Genomic DNA, 17135 nt, shown 5'->3' with positions numbered 1-17135 from the left:
GTGCCCTACTCTGATAATGTCAATATGAAAAGTAGCTCAATTTAGCAACAAAATTGCTAAGTTGGCAACACTGAACCAGGCAGGCAGTGAGTGAGGAAACTGTTTTGTGGCGCGGTTATGGAGGTTGTAATAGTTGTCAGAGCTAGAGGTCAGTGTGTCTCTGGTAAAACTGACAGAATCTTCTGAGACTCAAACCTCTGCAGCACTTTACTCTGGTACAAAAAGATCTGACTATTACTCCGGTTCATAGGTGAATTATTAAACTTTAACAAAATTAATTGGTGGAACAGGCTACTTTATATTGTAACGTATTCTAACTTTAGCTACTTTCTATATATCTCTGCAGAAATCAACGCGAACGTGTTTAGCTCTTGAACTTTGCTCCTGTGTGTTTCTCCAGAGGTTTGGTTTGGTATCATCATGTCTGAAGGCTCGGTTCTGGTGGAGATCTGCAGAGATCAGCCGCTGTTCTACCGACAGGCGCTTCCGTCGAGCGGTGCCAGACTCTGCGTGTTGCTGCTGCACGGGATCCGGTTCTCGTCGGAGAACTGTCTGAGGATCGGGACTCTGGAGAGTTTAGCTGCCGCGGGGGACCGAGCTGTGGCCATCGACCTGCCAGGTGTGCTTCAGAAACACTGCGCTCATACCACGCTACAGAGTGCATATATTAGATGGTAATACTATGGTACTTTAAAAAATGCCATAGTACTGGATAATTACCATAATTATGTGCCATGGTATTTACATATTATTACCATGCATGGAATATAGCCAGACTCTTTTGTATGATTACATTGTCAGGGGGTATCTCCTCATCCACCACCAGTGTGCAGCATCCACCTGGATGATGCGACGGCAGCCATAGTGCACCAGAACGCCCACCACACACCAGCTTATTGGTGGAGAGGAGACAGAGTGATGAAGCCAATCAGTAGATATGGGGATTGTTAGGAGGCCATGATGATCAGAGGCCAATGGGCAAATTTGGCCAGGATGTCGAGGTCACACCTCTACTCTTTTCGAAAGACATCCTAGGATTTTTTAATGACCACAGAGAGTCAGGACCTCGGTTTAACGTCTCATCCGAAGGACGGTGCTTGTTGACAGTATAGTGTCCCCGTCACTACACTGGGGCGTTAGGACCCACACAGACCACAGGGTGAGCACCCCCTGCTGGCCTCACTAACACCTCTTCCAGCAGCAACCTAGTTTTCCCAGGAGGTCTCCCATCCAGGTACTGACCAGGCTCAGCCCTGCTTAGCTTCAGTGGGCAACCAGTCTTGGGCTACAGGGTGATATGGCTGCCGGTAATAGCCTTTAATATGTAGAATATTATATTTTAAACTATATAAAATATAGTTTATAAAAACTATAGTGTATTATTCCATATGTAAAATAAAATGCTATATATTTTAATTTTGTTTTTACCAAAATTACCATAAATTTACCATGCCAAAACCTGTTGTAATACCATAGTGCTTTTTGTTAGTATTTTAATATATTACTTTTATTCATTCATATTGTTAATATGGTAAAATAACATTTATTATAATTAAATTTACCCATTATAAATAATTATGATAATATTTAACAGCCTTTATATTAAAGTATTTAAAAAAAATCTCTTCTACTATATAGATCCATTTCAGCAACTCTTAACAAACTGGCAAACATTAACTGCAATCTTAGCACAATACATAAGCTCATAACTTGGACCAGCATAATATGAGAACTTTCCCTATCTTTCACTAAAACAGATTTCCTTCTAAACCCGCTTGTTTGTGTCCGTGCCGTTGCTCCCTCAGGTTTGGGTCAGTCTAAGGCGGCTCCGGCCCCGGCTCCAGTGGGTCAGCTGGCTCCAGGTGTGTTCCTCAGACAGGTGTGTGAGGCTCTGCAGACCGGCCCCGTGGTGATCATCAGCCCGTCTCTCAGCGGCATGTACTCGCTGCCGTTCCTCTTCCAGCACTCCGAGCAGGTCAAGGCCTACATCCCTGTAGCTCCCATCTGCACAGAGAAGTTCACAGCAGAGCAGTACAGCAGCGTGCAGGTGAGACAGGAATGAGTCCGTCAGAGAACAAACAGAAACACACACCCATCTATTATAAAATGTGCTAAAAATGAGTGATGCTCATTCTTATGTACCTGTACAGACTCCAGCTCTTATAGTTTATGGAGACCAGGACACTCAGCTCGGGGAAGCGTCGCTAAGCAATCTGAAGAATCTGCCCAATCACAAAGTGGTGGTAATGAAGGGGGTGGGGCATCCTTGTTCTCTTGATGATCCAGAGACCTGGCATAAGGCAGTCCTGGACTTCCTACAGCTGTTGTGATCGTGTTAAAAACCCTAATAGTGTAAAAGTGTACTAATCTAAACATTAATGACATAAGTGATCAATATGAAGTACGTTTAATATCATACTTATCTGATCATGTCAAAAACACTAGCTTTTTTCTATGCAACTCTGCATTAATTGGCTTTTTGTGCTATTATTTGCAATGCTTTTCATTTTCAAGACCCAAAGTTTACATGAAATGCTGTTTGCAACCCAATTTATCTACATCTGAGTGAAAGAGGATAGTCAATGAGAAAATCACAGGATGGGACTTGATTTTATCCATTGGGAACTGATTAGACTGTGAAAAATGGGTGTTTCTTACCAATAGAGCCATTTTTTCAAATTGTGTGCAAGGAATAATTGTTCAAAATCAGTAACACAAATCATGTATAAAAGGGAGTAAATCTTGAATTTTCTTTTTTAATTCAGAAATGGATGCAATATTCTCGTGTTTTTTTATATGCTGCCTGTCAATATACCTTTGACAATATAGTGTATTTTTTCTCAACTTTTTTATTATTTAGCTTTATCATAGTAATTTTTTGCTTTCAAAAGAGATAAATAGAAATGAATCATTGAATATACTTTAAGAAGGTTTTTATAATATAATACATTATTATGATGCTACACGTGTGAAAATAGGGACCAATGACTTCGAATCACATTTACGTGTTTATGCATCTCTAATGAGCCTCTATAACAGGGGTGCCCAAACTCAGTCCTGGAGGGCCGGTGTCCTGCAGAGTTTAGCTCCAACTTGCCTCAACACACCTGCCGGGAAGTTCCTAGTATGCCTATAAGTGCTTGATTAGCTGCTTCAGGTGTGTTTAATTGGGGTTGGAGCTAAACTCTGCAGGACTCCGGCCCTCCAGGACCGAGTTCGGACACCCCTGCTCTATAACATGTTGATTGCATCAGAAAAATAACCACTACACAATGCACTGAAGTGAAAAATATGAACATTATTTAATAACTGATTCTCTGTAATAAACAATTTGAAAATATTTTACAAGGAGTCACAGACACAATATTTTACAAATTTTCTTTTTTTTTGTTGTCTGTACAAAAAAATGGAGCAACATGGACCCAGAGACGAGGCACTGAGCCCCCAACACACAATCCAATAAACGAACGAAAGAAAAACGCTCAACATGATTTCAGACCTCAACTCATGAGTATTATCAGCAGTACTGTTTCTATTTTTTTTAAATCATTGATACATTTTAAAACCTCACTCATGTTAAATTGTTTCCTTTGTATGCTTTTTTTTTAAATATATATTTTTTTGTACACATTTGTCACGGAGCACCAGACTAAAGACTACGTAATCACATACACACGTCTCACTGATGGAAACGCGCCTACAATGATGTTGCTTTGGAGGGGGAGGGGCTAGGGGAGGGTCTGAGCTAATGACTCCTCCCAGTGGGCGGGTTATACATCAGGCCCCTCCCCTTGCGCAAGCTGCTTCCTCTTTTTAGCTTTTCTTTTTGAATACTATTTTTTTTCTCTTTTTTTTGGCAAAAGCAAATCTTTCAGACCACTTAAAAACAAGGACTTTTGTTCCACAGTGTACTTGGAATTGTGACACAAGACCGACACATTCATGATCATTTAATCGCAGTGTCTTGCCAAAATGCGTTTCCCTAATTAGGGCAGTTCAGTGCCCCTGTACATCGACAGTGTTCCAGTTTTAAGACAATTACACACTTTTCCCCCAAAAATATAATTAAAAAGAATGATTAAAAAAAAAAGTGTGGCAAAGTTTTAAAACAACTCACCAGAATAAAGAACAAGGCATATTTCCACTTTTCGGAGCGCTCTTTGCCCTGATATGAAATAAAATTGCAGATTGTTTCCATAATCAGGCAAAGAAAGAGGTACACATTAGCCATTTAACATGTTTCACCATTAAAATTGTGAGATAGAGGGATAGTTCACCCAGAAATTAAGATTATGTCATCATTTACTCACTCTCATGTCATTACGAACCATTTTTTTATGAATAACTTAAATTCTTCTCAGTGATTTGTAATATAGTTCACAAGACATATGGACAAGCTTTATGATATTTTTATTGAGCATTTATGTCCTTTTAAGAGCCTGAAAGCCCCCGGTTGCTATATGTTTTATGGTTTATATGAAAACACTTATATTTGCCTATTATTGGTTTTGGAAAAACTTGAGGGTAAGTAAATTATATTTTATTTTTGGGTGACCTATCCCCTTAAACTTCGCACATCATACTGAAGCTTAAACAGTCTTTTTAAAACTTGTTTTTTTGTTTGTTTTTTGTCTTATTACAGTACCACATATGACCTTGCACTTATATTTCAGAAATGGGGTTTTTCCATTTCTATGTCTCAGTAGGGTCTAAAATATATATTCATACTGTAGATGGATTCTGGGTTATAAACAGGAGTCATATGTGATAGTGTCAGGATGAGTGAGGATTGCATTCAAGTTCAAATATTAGTGATATGTACAGTCCACTGAATGAAGCTTAACATATATATTTTAATTTTCTCTATAACCAATTAGTTCTGAAGGTGGATGACAAACAAACCGAGTGGCGTAAGATTAGTTTCCACTAGCATCACACATGCATTTTCACCTCTCAAATAAGGCGAGTATAAAATACATGACATCCTGACAGAAAATAAATAATAGTTCACCCAAAATGAATTCTTATTTACTCTACCCTTGTGTCGTATGAGCTTCTTTCATTCATAAAACAAATGGAGATGTCCTTTCCATACATTTGTTTCCTACAGATGAAAGAATGTCATACAGGTCTGGAATGATATGAGGGTGAATAAATGATACAATTCGGGTGAACTAACTCTTTAAACAGACAGATAGAGGGAATGTTTAACATGTTAAGTGCTGTCTTTTAAAACTGCACAGGCGACTAAAACAGGCTTTAATAGATTTTGCCTCGAGACAGACAGATATGTAACATTCATTTGACACAGATCATTCCTTCAACACCAACAACTGACAATACTCTCAAAATACTTCTCATAAGATCATCTATTTTCACAGTTATTTCACATAACGGCAAACACAGATTCAACTCCTCAATCATCAGCAAACCTCAAATAAACTCTCGCTCTATTTACCGGACAAATAAACTACAGCAGTAATTGTGAAGCCAGAGATGGACTGAGGTTATGTAGAGCAGTCAGTTCAAACCCAACACCTACTTTAACAAAACTCAGTAGCAAGGATTGAATGCGTGAGAAGCTCTTACAAAGACAATCCTAAAAACGAGGGGCCATTTTTAAAAAGTCTTGCCAGGGAGCTTTAAAGGAGCACTGAAGGTGATGGTGACTAAAATGCCAAACGTGCAACTGAGAATCAGTCAGAGAGGTTCAGATTTAGCTCCGTTTGTTGACAAAATAAATGCATAAGGTGCTTGTCATAACTGAAGGTTATGGCAAACACTGCGGCTCAATAATACTCTAAATTTGCATTCCCTTATATCAGTCAGGTGACGATGTTTCGAGGCACTGGCTGCGTTCAGAATAGCATACTAACCATACTGGGTTTTCCAGATGTATAGAATAGTTGATGAGCAACTACATTTGTCATAATATGCATTACAATACATGCAATACTGAATACAGTAACCCACAATGCAATAAACTCAACTTGACCTGCCATTTCCAATGTGATGAATGACCGGAAGCAATATCAACTGTGATTATCTCAACTATTTCACTCTTGACGTGATTATTTAACCAGACATTTTTAAACAAACTTTGGTAAAATAAAAAATTGTCTTAATTGGCCGAGGCTAAACATGGTAAATATTGTATTAATGTGACCAGAACAAAGCATAAAAATGTTCATTAGTGAATATTAATGAGTATTTAAAAAAAAAATTGTATGAAGAATATAGTATGCAGTATGATAGTACTCTATGTCGAACACAACCTGTGAGTTTTAAGGCCCATGAAAGACTTTTCCTGCACTAAACTGACTGATAGCGAAGCTGTCCAATATAAAAGTGCATCAAGGCACAGCTAAAACAAGGTCGATGCAGGGCCCAAAACAAGGGATTTTGCTTAAGTTTCATCACATTATTAACATTTCAACATAAGATATAATGTCATGACTGATACCGAGGCCTGAAACATATTCAAGTATGCAAGCAGATGCAAATGCTTGAATTGCATCAATGTGTTATCGAACATTTAATCCAGCCTACATATCTACAGTAGATATGTTTGGGCCCTTATGTATATATGAAAAATAAAACATTTCTCTTCTACATGAATGATCATATTGACTAGGATCATGGTGACTATTACTATTCACAGACAAGTCCATCAGTGCAAATAATGGCGCAAACAAACAGCATGTGTTGTGATGTGATCAGATGCAATATATGATTGACATTCTGAGATTGTGAAAAACTGTACAGCACAGAATTACAGAGACTGCAAATAGATATCATCGCTAAAAACACTCAAACTGCATTTCAAGCCATCAAAAATCTCTTCATTATCCCATCTCATCTTATTTAAAGGAACAGTTCACCTAAATATGTTCCATTCAATAACACTTCACAGAGACCCCTCATGCTCCAAAAGAGAAATAAAAGTAGTCCATATGATTTATATGCGATAGTCCAAGTCTTCCGAAGCCATACGATAGCTTTTGGTGTATTCATCACACAAAACTATCATATGACTTTAGAAAACCTAATACAGACTGCTTTTGATGGACTTTTATGGAACTTTTTTTTTTTGAGCTGGAAATCATGGTCACTAACCTGATCCTTAAAAAAATTCTCATTTGGTGAAAAACTAACAGCATATGGGTTTGGAATAAATAAATGAAATAAAATAAATTACACATTTTTAGGTGAACTGGTCCTTTAAAAATGCACACATGCTATTACATATTAGCTGCAAATATTATATTACTGAGGCATTCATATAGTTTACCTTGTGATAAAAATAATAAACACAAATAAAAAGCCTAACCTAATCGGATCAGGGTTGTGATATCAATAGAAATAATAAATCTATGAAGCCCTTGTGACTGATGAAGGAATGGTGTGATACCTCTTTAATTTCTCTACTTTCTTTTTCTGTGGTTTTCTTACCTCCTAATTTGGCTAGAAAAATTAGACCACACAACAAGTCTCGTTTTGGCAAGAAGTAGATATAGTGCATAAATAAACAAAAGATAATTGAATAAATATCATCTATCGTCTTCTCTTTCTCGTTAAATACCCTAATATATGGAGGCATGTTTTTAATACTCACATGTTGTTATTGATATTTTTTGGGAATCGCTTAAAGTTCTGCTCTTATTCGGTTATTTTCTTATTACCGGAAGCTAGACGGCGTCAGAACGCCCCGTAGCCTCGCGACACGGGTTACAGGATGAAGATGAGGATGATGAGGATGACCTTTCCCCTTTAGAGGTGGAGTCAAACGAAACCAGACCCCCTTTCGGCCGCAAGGGCAGGAGGGAACAGTCCGTGTCAGTTTCCACCATTTCTTCGTTGGTCCAAGATGGCCGTTGGTGTTCACATCGCTAGCTTCCTGTTTTCGTAAAGACACTTTAAACTCCTCCCACAAATGCTCTTGATTGGCAGGAGACGACAATGTTCTGCAACGGTCACTAAGCAACAACCTGTGAAGCTAAGTGGATGAAGCAGTACGACTGGGCTTCCGTATAAGGGCAGGAGGAAGTCCCTTTATATTACTTATGACTAGAGCAACGGGGAGATAAAGGAGAAATTAAGGAGACGAGAAGGAGGGAGAGGAGGACAGGAGGATGGAGTTAAACAGAGGGGCGGGCCAGAACAAACAGGAGGAGGAGCTGAAGGAGGAGTAAAGTGAGGAGGGAGGGGCGGAACGAGTGACCCCGCCCACAGTCTGATGTGTTCTCCTGTAAGGAAGACAGAGAAACGTACGCTTTGGTTTATTAATGCGCTATTAATGTTCTGATGGGTTTAAATGCAGAATTGTGAAACTCGTATTTGTTTAGGCACATATTCTAAGTCTAATTATTCTTCAGTCAAAAATATACGTTGTGGTTATGCATTACTGATGTTATTCTTGTGGGCGGAGTTTACAGAGCTCATTATGCCATCCATAGACATTCAATTGTAAATATTCCGGAATATTTCTTTGAATAAACAAGTGGAAATGTGCATGTGTACTTACTAAAACACTGTAGTCGAAACAGCTCGTGGTTCCTTTTCTATACCGGGCTGTGGCTACTGTCTCGCATGTATTCGTTTCTTTATCTGAGAAACAGAGGGCATTAAGGAACATCTTTTTAGCAAATTTGGGGTTAGTATGTTTTTTATGTCTTATATGTTTGTTCAGGAAGAAGGCATTACTTTGATCGAAAGTGACAGTAAAGCCATTTATATTGTTACAGAATGTTCCTATTGCAAATAAAAGCTGTTCTTTTGAACTTTCTATTCATCAATAAATCCTAAAAAAAACTATTTATCACAGTTTATACAAAAATATGAAGCAGCACAACTGTTTTAAGCACTGATAAAAAAATATGTTGCTTGAGCATCAAATCAGCATATTAGAAGGATTTCTGAAGATCATGTGAGACTGAAGTAATGATGCTGAAAATTCAGCTTTGATCACAGCAATCAATTACATTTTAACATATATTACAATAGAAAACAGTTATTATATTAGTACACATCTAAGTTGTTTTGTATTTTTGATCAAATAAATGCATCCAGATATGTTGCTTGAGCATCAAATCAGCATATTAGAAGGATTTCTGAAGATCATGTGAGACTGAAGTAATGATGCTGAAAATTCAATTACATTTTAACATATATTACAATAGAAAACAGTTATTATATTAGTACACATCTAAGTTGTTTTGTATTTTTGATCAAATAAATGCATCCATCCCCAAACTTTTGAACAGCAGTGTACATTGCATCAAATTAAAACCTATGCAAGAAATGCATGTTTATGGCAAAGGATACATTCTGTCTCCACCTGAGACAGTTTCTCTATTTCACAGGAGTCGCAGGACAGTTTTTCAGCCACCACAAACAGCAGGTTGGTGTTGTTTATTCTCCTAGCATGAATTAACCTGTAAAACAGACACATTATTATTAAAAACAGCCTGTAGTCTGTATATATGTGATGTATACTGCCTGCATGACTGCCGTGGGTCTGACCTGGAGCAGTTGTCACAGTCCTGCAGTATGTTGTAGGAGCTGCTGATGTTACTGAAGTAAAACTGTGTCTGTACGGTCACACAGCTGGTCGCTCTAGACTCCAGTCCTTCAGCATCCACCTCATCTGTATTCACACACACACACGTTAGATTAGTCTTCTTATTGATTTACTTAAACAATGACCTTTTAAAATCGAAGTAAACCTCACACACCTGTCATGAACCAGCTCTGATAGGCAAACCCATACAGCATCTGTTGCAGCAGTGACCTATAGAGGACAACACACACACACACTCCTGAGTGTGAGCACATTATGTCTGCACATGTTTAAAAGCTACTACATCATTGAGCTCAGTCATTATAATTGACTCACCAGGCAGCTGCTGACGTCCACCAGGCAACATTTAACACATCAGCAATAGTAGGCTGAGAGGAAACACATGACATTTGATCATGCCACAGTTCATCATCCGTCCAAATACACACCTACCCCATACACACATCTCTTTATCATCTTTCCATTTATTCATCCCTCAATCCAATTCAGTCAGTTATTTTAGTATTATTTATATACTATTATAGTAATTATTAATATTTTAAATGACCTTTTATTTATTTCAGTGAATGAAAATGACTTTTAATAGTTGTAATTTTACTTAACAATAACACAGCATTGTGTAAACCAATCCAATTGCAGATTTCTAATGTACTGTTTATATGCAATGATTCAAATATGAATTGTATGTGCATTTATATCCATCACAGGCAAAACATAAGTGCATGCACATGCACAGTGCATAAGAATAGCTGATATCCAAAATATGTTGAAAAAGCTTTTTAGCAAAGTAAAGACATTTAGATTTACATATTGCATTGCCTTTAATTAATTCCCTACAGTTTCTTTACATGGTCTTAAATTAGCTTCAGAAAAACTGCAGAAACCCTGGCACTGCACACGTGCAAAAAGTGTTTATGCATTCAATTACAATAGTAGTCAGGGTTAAAAGTTTACATAGCTAATATTTTCATATTTAACGTATCGTTTAAAATCAATACCAGCCCTTTCAATCAGATTTCATTTGGATTTATTGAGGTGTCCGATTGAGATTCAAATCGTATTATTAGGATGCAAGTAAGCGTAGGCATTACTCGTACCACAAACACTCCTCGCGGGGCGGCCCCTGTGTTGCTGCTGGGCACCGGGTCACACACCGACTGATAGTCGTAAGACTGCTTGCGTTTGTAGAAGGAGTTGTTATAGAGGGCGTAAAAGAGGGTGGCATCGACCTCGCCGAAGAACATCCCGATCTACAGACAGAAGTGGAAGAGCACAGAGTGAAAAACAGAAGCAAAAACGGTCTGTTTTCACATCACTGTTTTCCTGTTGAACGTCCTGACCTTATTCAAGTAGTCTTTCTGATTGGACATGACGAGGAAGCCGCCGTCATCTATCAGATAGCAAAGCAAGTCCTGCGAAGAAAGACGGATGGCTTTAAGTAAACACATCACGTCATTAATCAGTCATTTTAATGGAAATTCACTAGATCAATCGACAAACTCTGAAAAGAGGGATGGATGTGAATGTATGGATGTGTGCTATAGATCTCAGTATTGACTGATCTGAGTGCAGTAAGAGTCTCTTACATCACTGTTGGCTTCACAGTCCATTTCACAGCCACTGGTGGGTCCACACTGTCAGACAGAAGCAACAGTATTAGAGCAGCTTGTGTATAGGCATACATTTATAGAAGAGGGTGTGTATTTTACCGTTTGAGAGCTCTGTCGGTTGCTGTTGGTGTGGTTGCTCGCCAGGATCTTGAATTTGTCTGTCCATGCCTCAAGATCAAGCTTCACACCCAGAACTAAGAGAATGCAAGACAGAAACAGAATGAGAAAGAGAAACCCTAAAACCTTTATGGTCTTTACCATTTCAGAATTTTCCACCTATCTTACAATTATAATGCTTTTGCAGCTGTTCCCTTTACATAAAAAATAACTGTGATAATGTGAAATATTATTACAATTTAAAATAGTTTTCTGTTTTGATATATATATATCAAATATATATATATATATATATATATATATATGTTTAAAAACTATATTCAATTCAATTCAATTCAATTCAAGTTTATTTGTATAGCGCTTTTCACGATACAAATCGTTGCAAAGCAGCTTTACAGAAAATTAAGTTTCTACAATATACCGTATTGACCCGAATATAAGACAATGTTTTTTTCTTGGAAATACATCTGAAAAACCCTTATTTTCAGGGTTTAGACTTTGACATGTCAATAATACACCCACAACAATAGGTGGCGCCAAATACGCATAAAACGATTGTGCCATGAAATAATTTATGTCTGTGATGCAAAGCTGATTTACTCCAACCTCCAGTGCCACATGATCCTTCAGAAATCATTCTAATATGCTGATTTATTATCAATGTTGGAAACAATTTAGCTGCTTAATATTTTTTTTTTGGAACCAAGGATTTCAGGATTCTTTGACTAATAAAAAGTTCAAAAGAACAGCAGTTATTCAAAATAGAAATCTTTTATCAACAAATACAATAATAAAAAGATTAATAAAATGATGTATAACATACATATGCCATACAGCGCAAAGCATTTCTGATTTGTTTAATTTTCAACCTAATCTGTGTTGTCATCTACATAAGTTAACTTTGGTGACACATTTACATCAACATAATTCAGGTTGACTTTTCAACAATGTTCAGAGCAGATGCATACAGATGCATACAGCAGCACTTATCTCTGCTAATCCTCATGTCAGGTAATCCTAACGTAACGCGATGATCATGAGCTCAGTGAGGAAGCACAGCATATCACTGTCGATTTGTAGAGGTTTAAGTCAAATATGGCTAAATGTCTCTGGATTTATTATATTGAGAGAGCTCATGTATTCAAACTCAGCTGCTGACCGTCTATTAGTTATAATGAAGTTCTTAACATATTGATTTATCATCTCAAATCCCACATCTTGTCTTCATTTGTGCACGTAAACGTGCCATTTGTCTGATTCAAAGGGCCTCCATGTGGACCCTATCTGTTGTTCATACTAACACTCAAATAATTCCAGTTTGTCACCAGACAATTTGTTTCCCCCAGAAAGGCAGACATCTGCACGAGTCACATACAGTGAACATGAAGTTGCGTTTTACCTGCAGGTTTCAGGTTTTTGTTTCCTATGGTCACCTCCACTGCAGTGCTAACCAGAATGCCGATGGTGTCGTTCTCTGGATTCAGTATGGATTCATCATTGGCTGGACAAAAAAACAAAACAAAAAAAAGCAGCTCTTGAAAACTATTAAACCATAAAATGAATATTATATAAATGATACTGTAATTCCTAAAACGATTCTAATTGGATGAGCTGAGTTTGGTAAATGAATCAAAGAATGGAAGAGTAGTGTATTCTGCTAATTAATTATATTCAGATAAACATGAAGTTGCGTTTTACCTGCAGGTTTCAGGTTTTTGTTTCCTATGGTCACCTCCACTGCAGTGCTAACCAGAATGCCGATGGTGTCGTTCTCTGGATTCAGTATGGATTCATCATTGGCTGGACAACAAAACAAAACAAAAAAAAGCAGCTCTTGAAAACTATTAAACCATAAAATGAATATTATATAAATGATACTGTAATTCCTAAAACGATTCTAATTGGATGAGCTGAGTTTGGTAAATGAATCAAAGAATGGAAGAGTAGTGTATTCTGCTAATTAATTATATTCAGATTATATATTTTATATATAAAAAATATAATTAATAAAATATAATGTAAAGTAAAGGCACCTACTATATGGTTAGGGTTAGGCTTACTTGCATGTAATTATGCATAATTAATTGTAATTATTATAGTAAGTACATATATATATGAAGAGCTTATTTGCAAAAACAGATAACTTTGTTTTTTCAAATGTTCAAAAATCATGTTTTTTATGATGTTATGTTTTTATTGTGTTAGTTAGCTGTATTTTTTGTTATTTTTTAACCTAATCAAAATAACCCAACTAACCCAACCCAATGCACAATGAAAAAACATGATTTTTGAAAATGGTTAAAAAACGGAGTTATACGTTTTTGCAAATGAACTCTTCATATATATATATATATATATATATAATATTTATACAAATTATTTTTACTTCAATATTTTTTTCTTCAAATTAAATATATTATTTCAATGACACTTTACATTGTGAAAACATTGCCTCAGAGATCATTATATGAGGGTATAGAGTGTGCAGTCATGTGCTGTGTTTCTCTCTCACCGGTGCGGTAGGGGGCTCTGAACACGTAGCCCTTGTTGTCCAGACTGCGACGGTAATAACTAGCAATAAACGGCTCTGGATCTTCCTCCCAGGTCTCATAGGCCCTGATGTACAAACACACACACACACACACACACACACACACACACACACACACACACACACACACATTTACAGCTATTTGAAACAACACAGTGACAAATAAAAGAAAAAGAACAAGACTCACTTATTAGGGAAAACTCGAGTGACGCCTCCATCTGTGGCTGCAAAGACCGCCATAAAGCCGTACCTACAGCATCATAACACACATACTCATTCACATTTATCACTAGCTCTAGGATAATGTCTCATAAACGTGTCAGTCTACTGATGAATGGGAGGAATTTCAGTGGTTCTTCCTGAATATGAACATACGTGTTGAGGTCCTTGTTCTTCCAGACTTTATCTACCAGCTCTTTAATGATGCCCGTGTCCAAGATCAGATTATGCAGCAAGAAATTGTCACCTGTGTGGAATAATGATGATAATATTATGACATATGAGCTGATATCTTCAAACAAGATGGTTTTGAGTTCAAGAACTGTCAAAGAGAGAGTCAGAATGTCAATTACAGTCAGTGTTGTTATTGTTATATATATTTGGTGAATGAAATAAAGTCAAAATAAGTATAGAAGTATAGAATATAACATTTAAATATGACATGAAAACCTTAAAGGGGTCATATGATGCGATTTCAAGTTTTCCTTTCTCTTTGGAGTGTTACAAGCTGATTGTGCATAGATAAGATCCCTGAAGTTGCAAAGACTAAAGTCACAAAACCAAAGAGATATTCTTTATCAAAGTTAAGACTCTGCCACGCCTACCTAAAACGGCTCGTTCTAACACGCCCCCACATATCTACCTCACTATGTGGAAATATTTGCATAATGCGGCCCAAATGTTCACGCAAAGAAAGAAGGCGTGGTTTCAGTAACCGCAGTTAGTGTTGAAGCAGCATGTCAGGGAGACGCTGTGTGTTTCTAGACGAAAGCAAAAGCACTTTATAAATAAGCTTCTAAATTAGGAAATTAGAAATGTTACCTTGGCAACTAACTGAAATAAGTTGAAATAATAAAATGACTAAAATGAAAATAAAATTACAAATTAATAAAAAAATTAAAAGCAATAAAAATGACAAAAGCACATAAGATAATTACTAAAACTTCTATAGATGCTTGACATACTCTGTATTACAGTATAATTATGTATAGAGTATGTTTATTAATATATTGATTATGTTTTTTAATGCATTTTAAATTTAGCTTGTTTAATTTGATTAATTTTTTTTATTATTTTTTATAAATTAAGCAAAAAAACAAACAAAAACAAAACAAAACAAGAAAATTACTAAAACTTAAACTGAAATTCAAATAAAAACTACCTTAAAAAAAAGAACTGCTTTATTAATGCTTCAAGGTTGTCTCAGCTGGTCTTGTAGCGCAGTGTTCGAGCTAAAACCCACAGACCTGTTCAGACCAGCATGGCTGGTTTAAGATGTTCTTTTTAGCAGGAACATATGACATTTGGATAACACTCAACTGATTGTGCAATGAAAATTACTGACAGAAAGTACTTTAAAATGGAACAAAGTCGTTAAATAATTCACTCAAAATCTGTGAGCCTCACATTGTTTGGAGTCTGGCGTGACCTTCTCCATCAGAGCGATGAAGTTGAGCAGGAACTCTGTGTTGTTGTTAGACAGCTCCAGGTCTTTGCAGTATTCCCTGAGGAAAACACACATCATTCCACACTGGAAAACTCTCTCTGATAAAGATTAACATCATAAATAGACTGTAAACCCTTAACAGACAGTCAGAGTTTTGCATTGACCAATATTTCACATTCATGTAAACATCTTAAACACACAAAACACCACAATGACATACATAAAACATAACTGCAGTCCAAAAATGATTCTTAACCAGTATCTTTGTCTAGTTTTCCAGTAAAAATACCTAAACATCCTTAAAACAAGACAAATCTAACAGAGTAACACTGCAGTGCATTTAGTCTAAAACATACACTGTATAAAAGCTGGAAGTTGTAAACAAAACAAACACTACTTCTAAAGGAAACACTATTTCAGTTTTTCTACTTTAAAATTTCATGCGCAATTCAATGTGTTATTTGCAGTTATTCTGTAATTATTTCTAGCAATCTTTGAGTGAATATTGTTTTAAAGTAAATCCTACACTTTTTTAAAAGTCATAATTATTGCAATTTTACTTCTCAGGTAAATTCATCTTGTTCAGGGATGTTTAGATGTTTTTACTGGAAAACATAACAAAACTACTGATTTTGGAGTGTATATGCTTTATAAACACAGAGAGAAAGATGATCATTCATAGACTCATGCACGTGAACTTCTCTAGATCCATGCAAACCAAAGTCAACCTTCCCCTTGATACTGATGCCGTATGTAAGGAAGTGAGGAGAACGCCATGCACACACAGACACAGAGGAGACGTGTGAGAGCTGCAGCGATGAGATGTGGAGAGAATCTACTGAACGTCAGAAGATACAGATCCATGAGAGCAGACGACAATGATTCAAACACAGAGTTACCCAGAGGAATATATACTGCTCAGCTTGCATAGCATGGCTTTCAGATACGCTTCAAGTATGAACATTATCTTTGTGTGCCTTTAAATTGTTTAGGAAAAATACAAAGTTGATGTACAGTTAGAGTACAGAACTATAACATTTGAGTATATTTTAAAATGACAGTAACTCTGAAACTAAAGGAGACATGTGTGATTATATAAGATTATTGGTGTCTGGAGTTTTCCAGGTTCAAAACTAAGTATGCTTTATCAGCAGCTTTCTCATTACCACAGAAAATATGATCAACTTGTTGCTCAAGTTTGTAAAAACAAACAAAAATCACATTTAAAATAATATATTAAGAATGGTTTAAAAAAGTTTATCAGGCCAGACATTGCATTGCATTGTAGGTTTTGCTACCATTGTAATTTACAACTACACCTAAAAAATAATTTGTCAAAATGATAAAATAAGAGTATGTTTTATAAGAAAATACTATCTCAGTTTTTCTACTTCAAAGTTTCACATGTAATGTTACTTGCCTTTTTTAATTATTTGTCAAATTTCCTATCAATTTTTTCTATTTTGTCAAAGTACTCATTTAACACAGTATTTAAAAGTATTTAATAGAGCGCATAGGCTACTAGATAACTAGAAGAAATCAAATAGACCCTTCTGAATACAGTATCTGGGCTGGCGCCGGTTCCACTGTCAGTGAAATACTGTACACATA

General features: G+C 36.4%; 2 protein-coding genes across 3 annotated transcripts in view; one reads left to right on the top strand and one right to left on the bottom strand.

Moving 5' to 3' along the window:
• The first annotated feature begins 171 nt into the window (after positions 1-171).
• Positions 172-3037, top strand: abhd14b (abhydrolase domain containing 14B). Of its 2 annotated transcripts, none has more exons than XM_016285811.1 (4): positions 172-250; positions 401-619; positions 1806-2047; positions 2151-3037. In XM_016285811.1, the coding sequence occupies exons 2-4, from the start codon at positions 421-423 to the stop codon at positions 2328-2330; spliced, it is 621 nt and encodes a 206-aa protein (XP_016141297.1). In that variant the 5' UTR covers positions 172-250; positions 401-420; the 3' UTR covers positions 2331-3037. The 2 variants fall into 2 exon arrangements, with proteins under 2 accessions (XP_016141297.1, XP_016141296.1); XM_016285810.1 differs by having other exon boundaries at positions 178-250; positions 347-619.
• Positions 3038-7178: 4141 nt separating this feature from the next.
• The window catches only part of LOC107595439 (voltage-dependent calcium channel subunit alpha-2/delta-2-like), a 205684-nt gene continuing 195727 nt past the window's right edge, over positions 7179-17135 (bottom strand). Inside the window, exons 25-39 of the mRNA XM_016285843.1 lie at positions 15485-15582; positions 14234-14324; positions 14046-14108; positions 13820-13923; positions 13006-13107; positions 11290-11384; positions 11167-11214; positions 10921-10992; positions 10678-10830; positions 9896-9948; positions 9735-9790; positions 9523-9646; positions 9325-9434; positions 8525-8607; positions 7179-8246 (exon numbers count right to left, since the gene is read on the bottom strand). Of these exons, the coding sequence (XP_016141329.1) occupies positions 8139-8246; positions 8525-8607; positions 9325-9434; positions 9523-9646; positions 9735-9790; positions 9896-9948; positions 10678-10830; positions 10921-10992; positions 11167-11214; positions 11290-11384; positions 13006-13107; positions 13820-13923; positions 14046-14108; positions 14234-14324; positions 15485-15582 (1360 nt within the window). The 3' untranslated portion in view covers positions 7179-8138. The remainder of the gene's footprint in view (positions 8247-8524; positions 8608-9324; positions 9435-9522; positions 9647-9734; positions 9791-9895; positions 9949-10677; positions 10831-10920; positions 10993-11166; positions 11215-11289; positions 11385-13005; positions 13108-13819; positions 13924-14045; positions 14109-14233; positions 14325-15484; positions 15583-17135) is intronic.

This window comes from Sinocyclocheilus grahami, unplaced genomic scaffold (assembly GCF_001515645.1).
Source record: "Sinocyclocheilus grahami isolate Dianchi unplaced genomic scaffold, SAMN03320097.WGS_v1.1 scaffold202.1, whole genome shotgun sequence".
Lineage (NCBI taxonomy): Eukaryota > Metazoa > Chordata > Actinopteri > Cypriniformes > Cyprinidae > Sinocyclocheilus > Sinocyclocheilus grahami.
The sequence above is the reverse complement of the archived record's forward strand: the minus strand, read 5'-3'. Positions and strand labels throughout refer to the sequence as shown.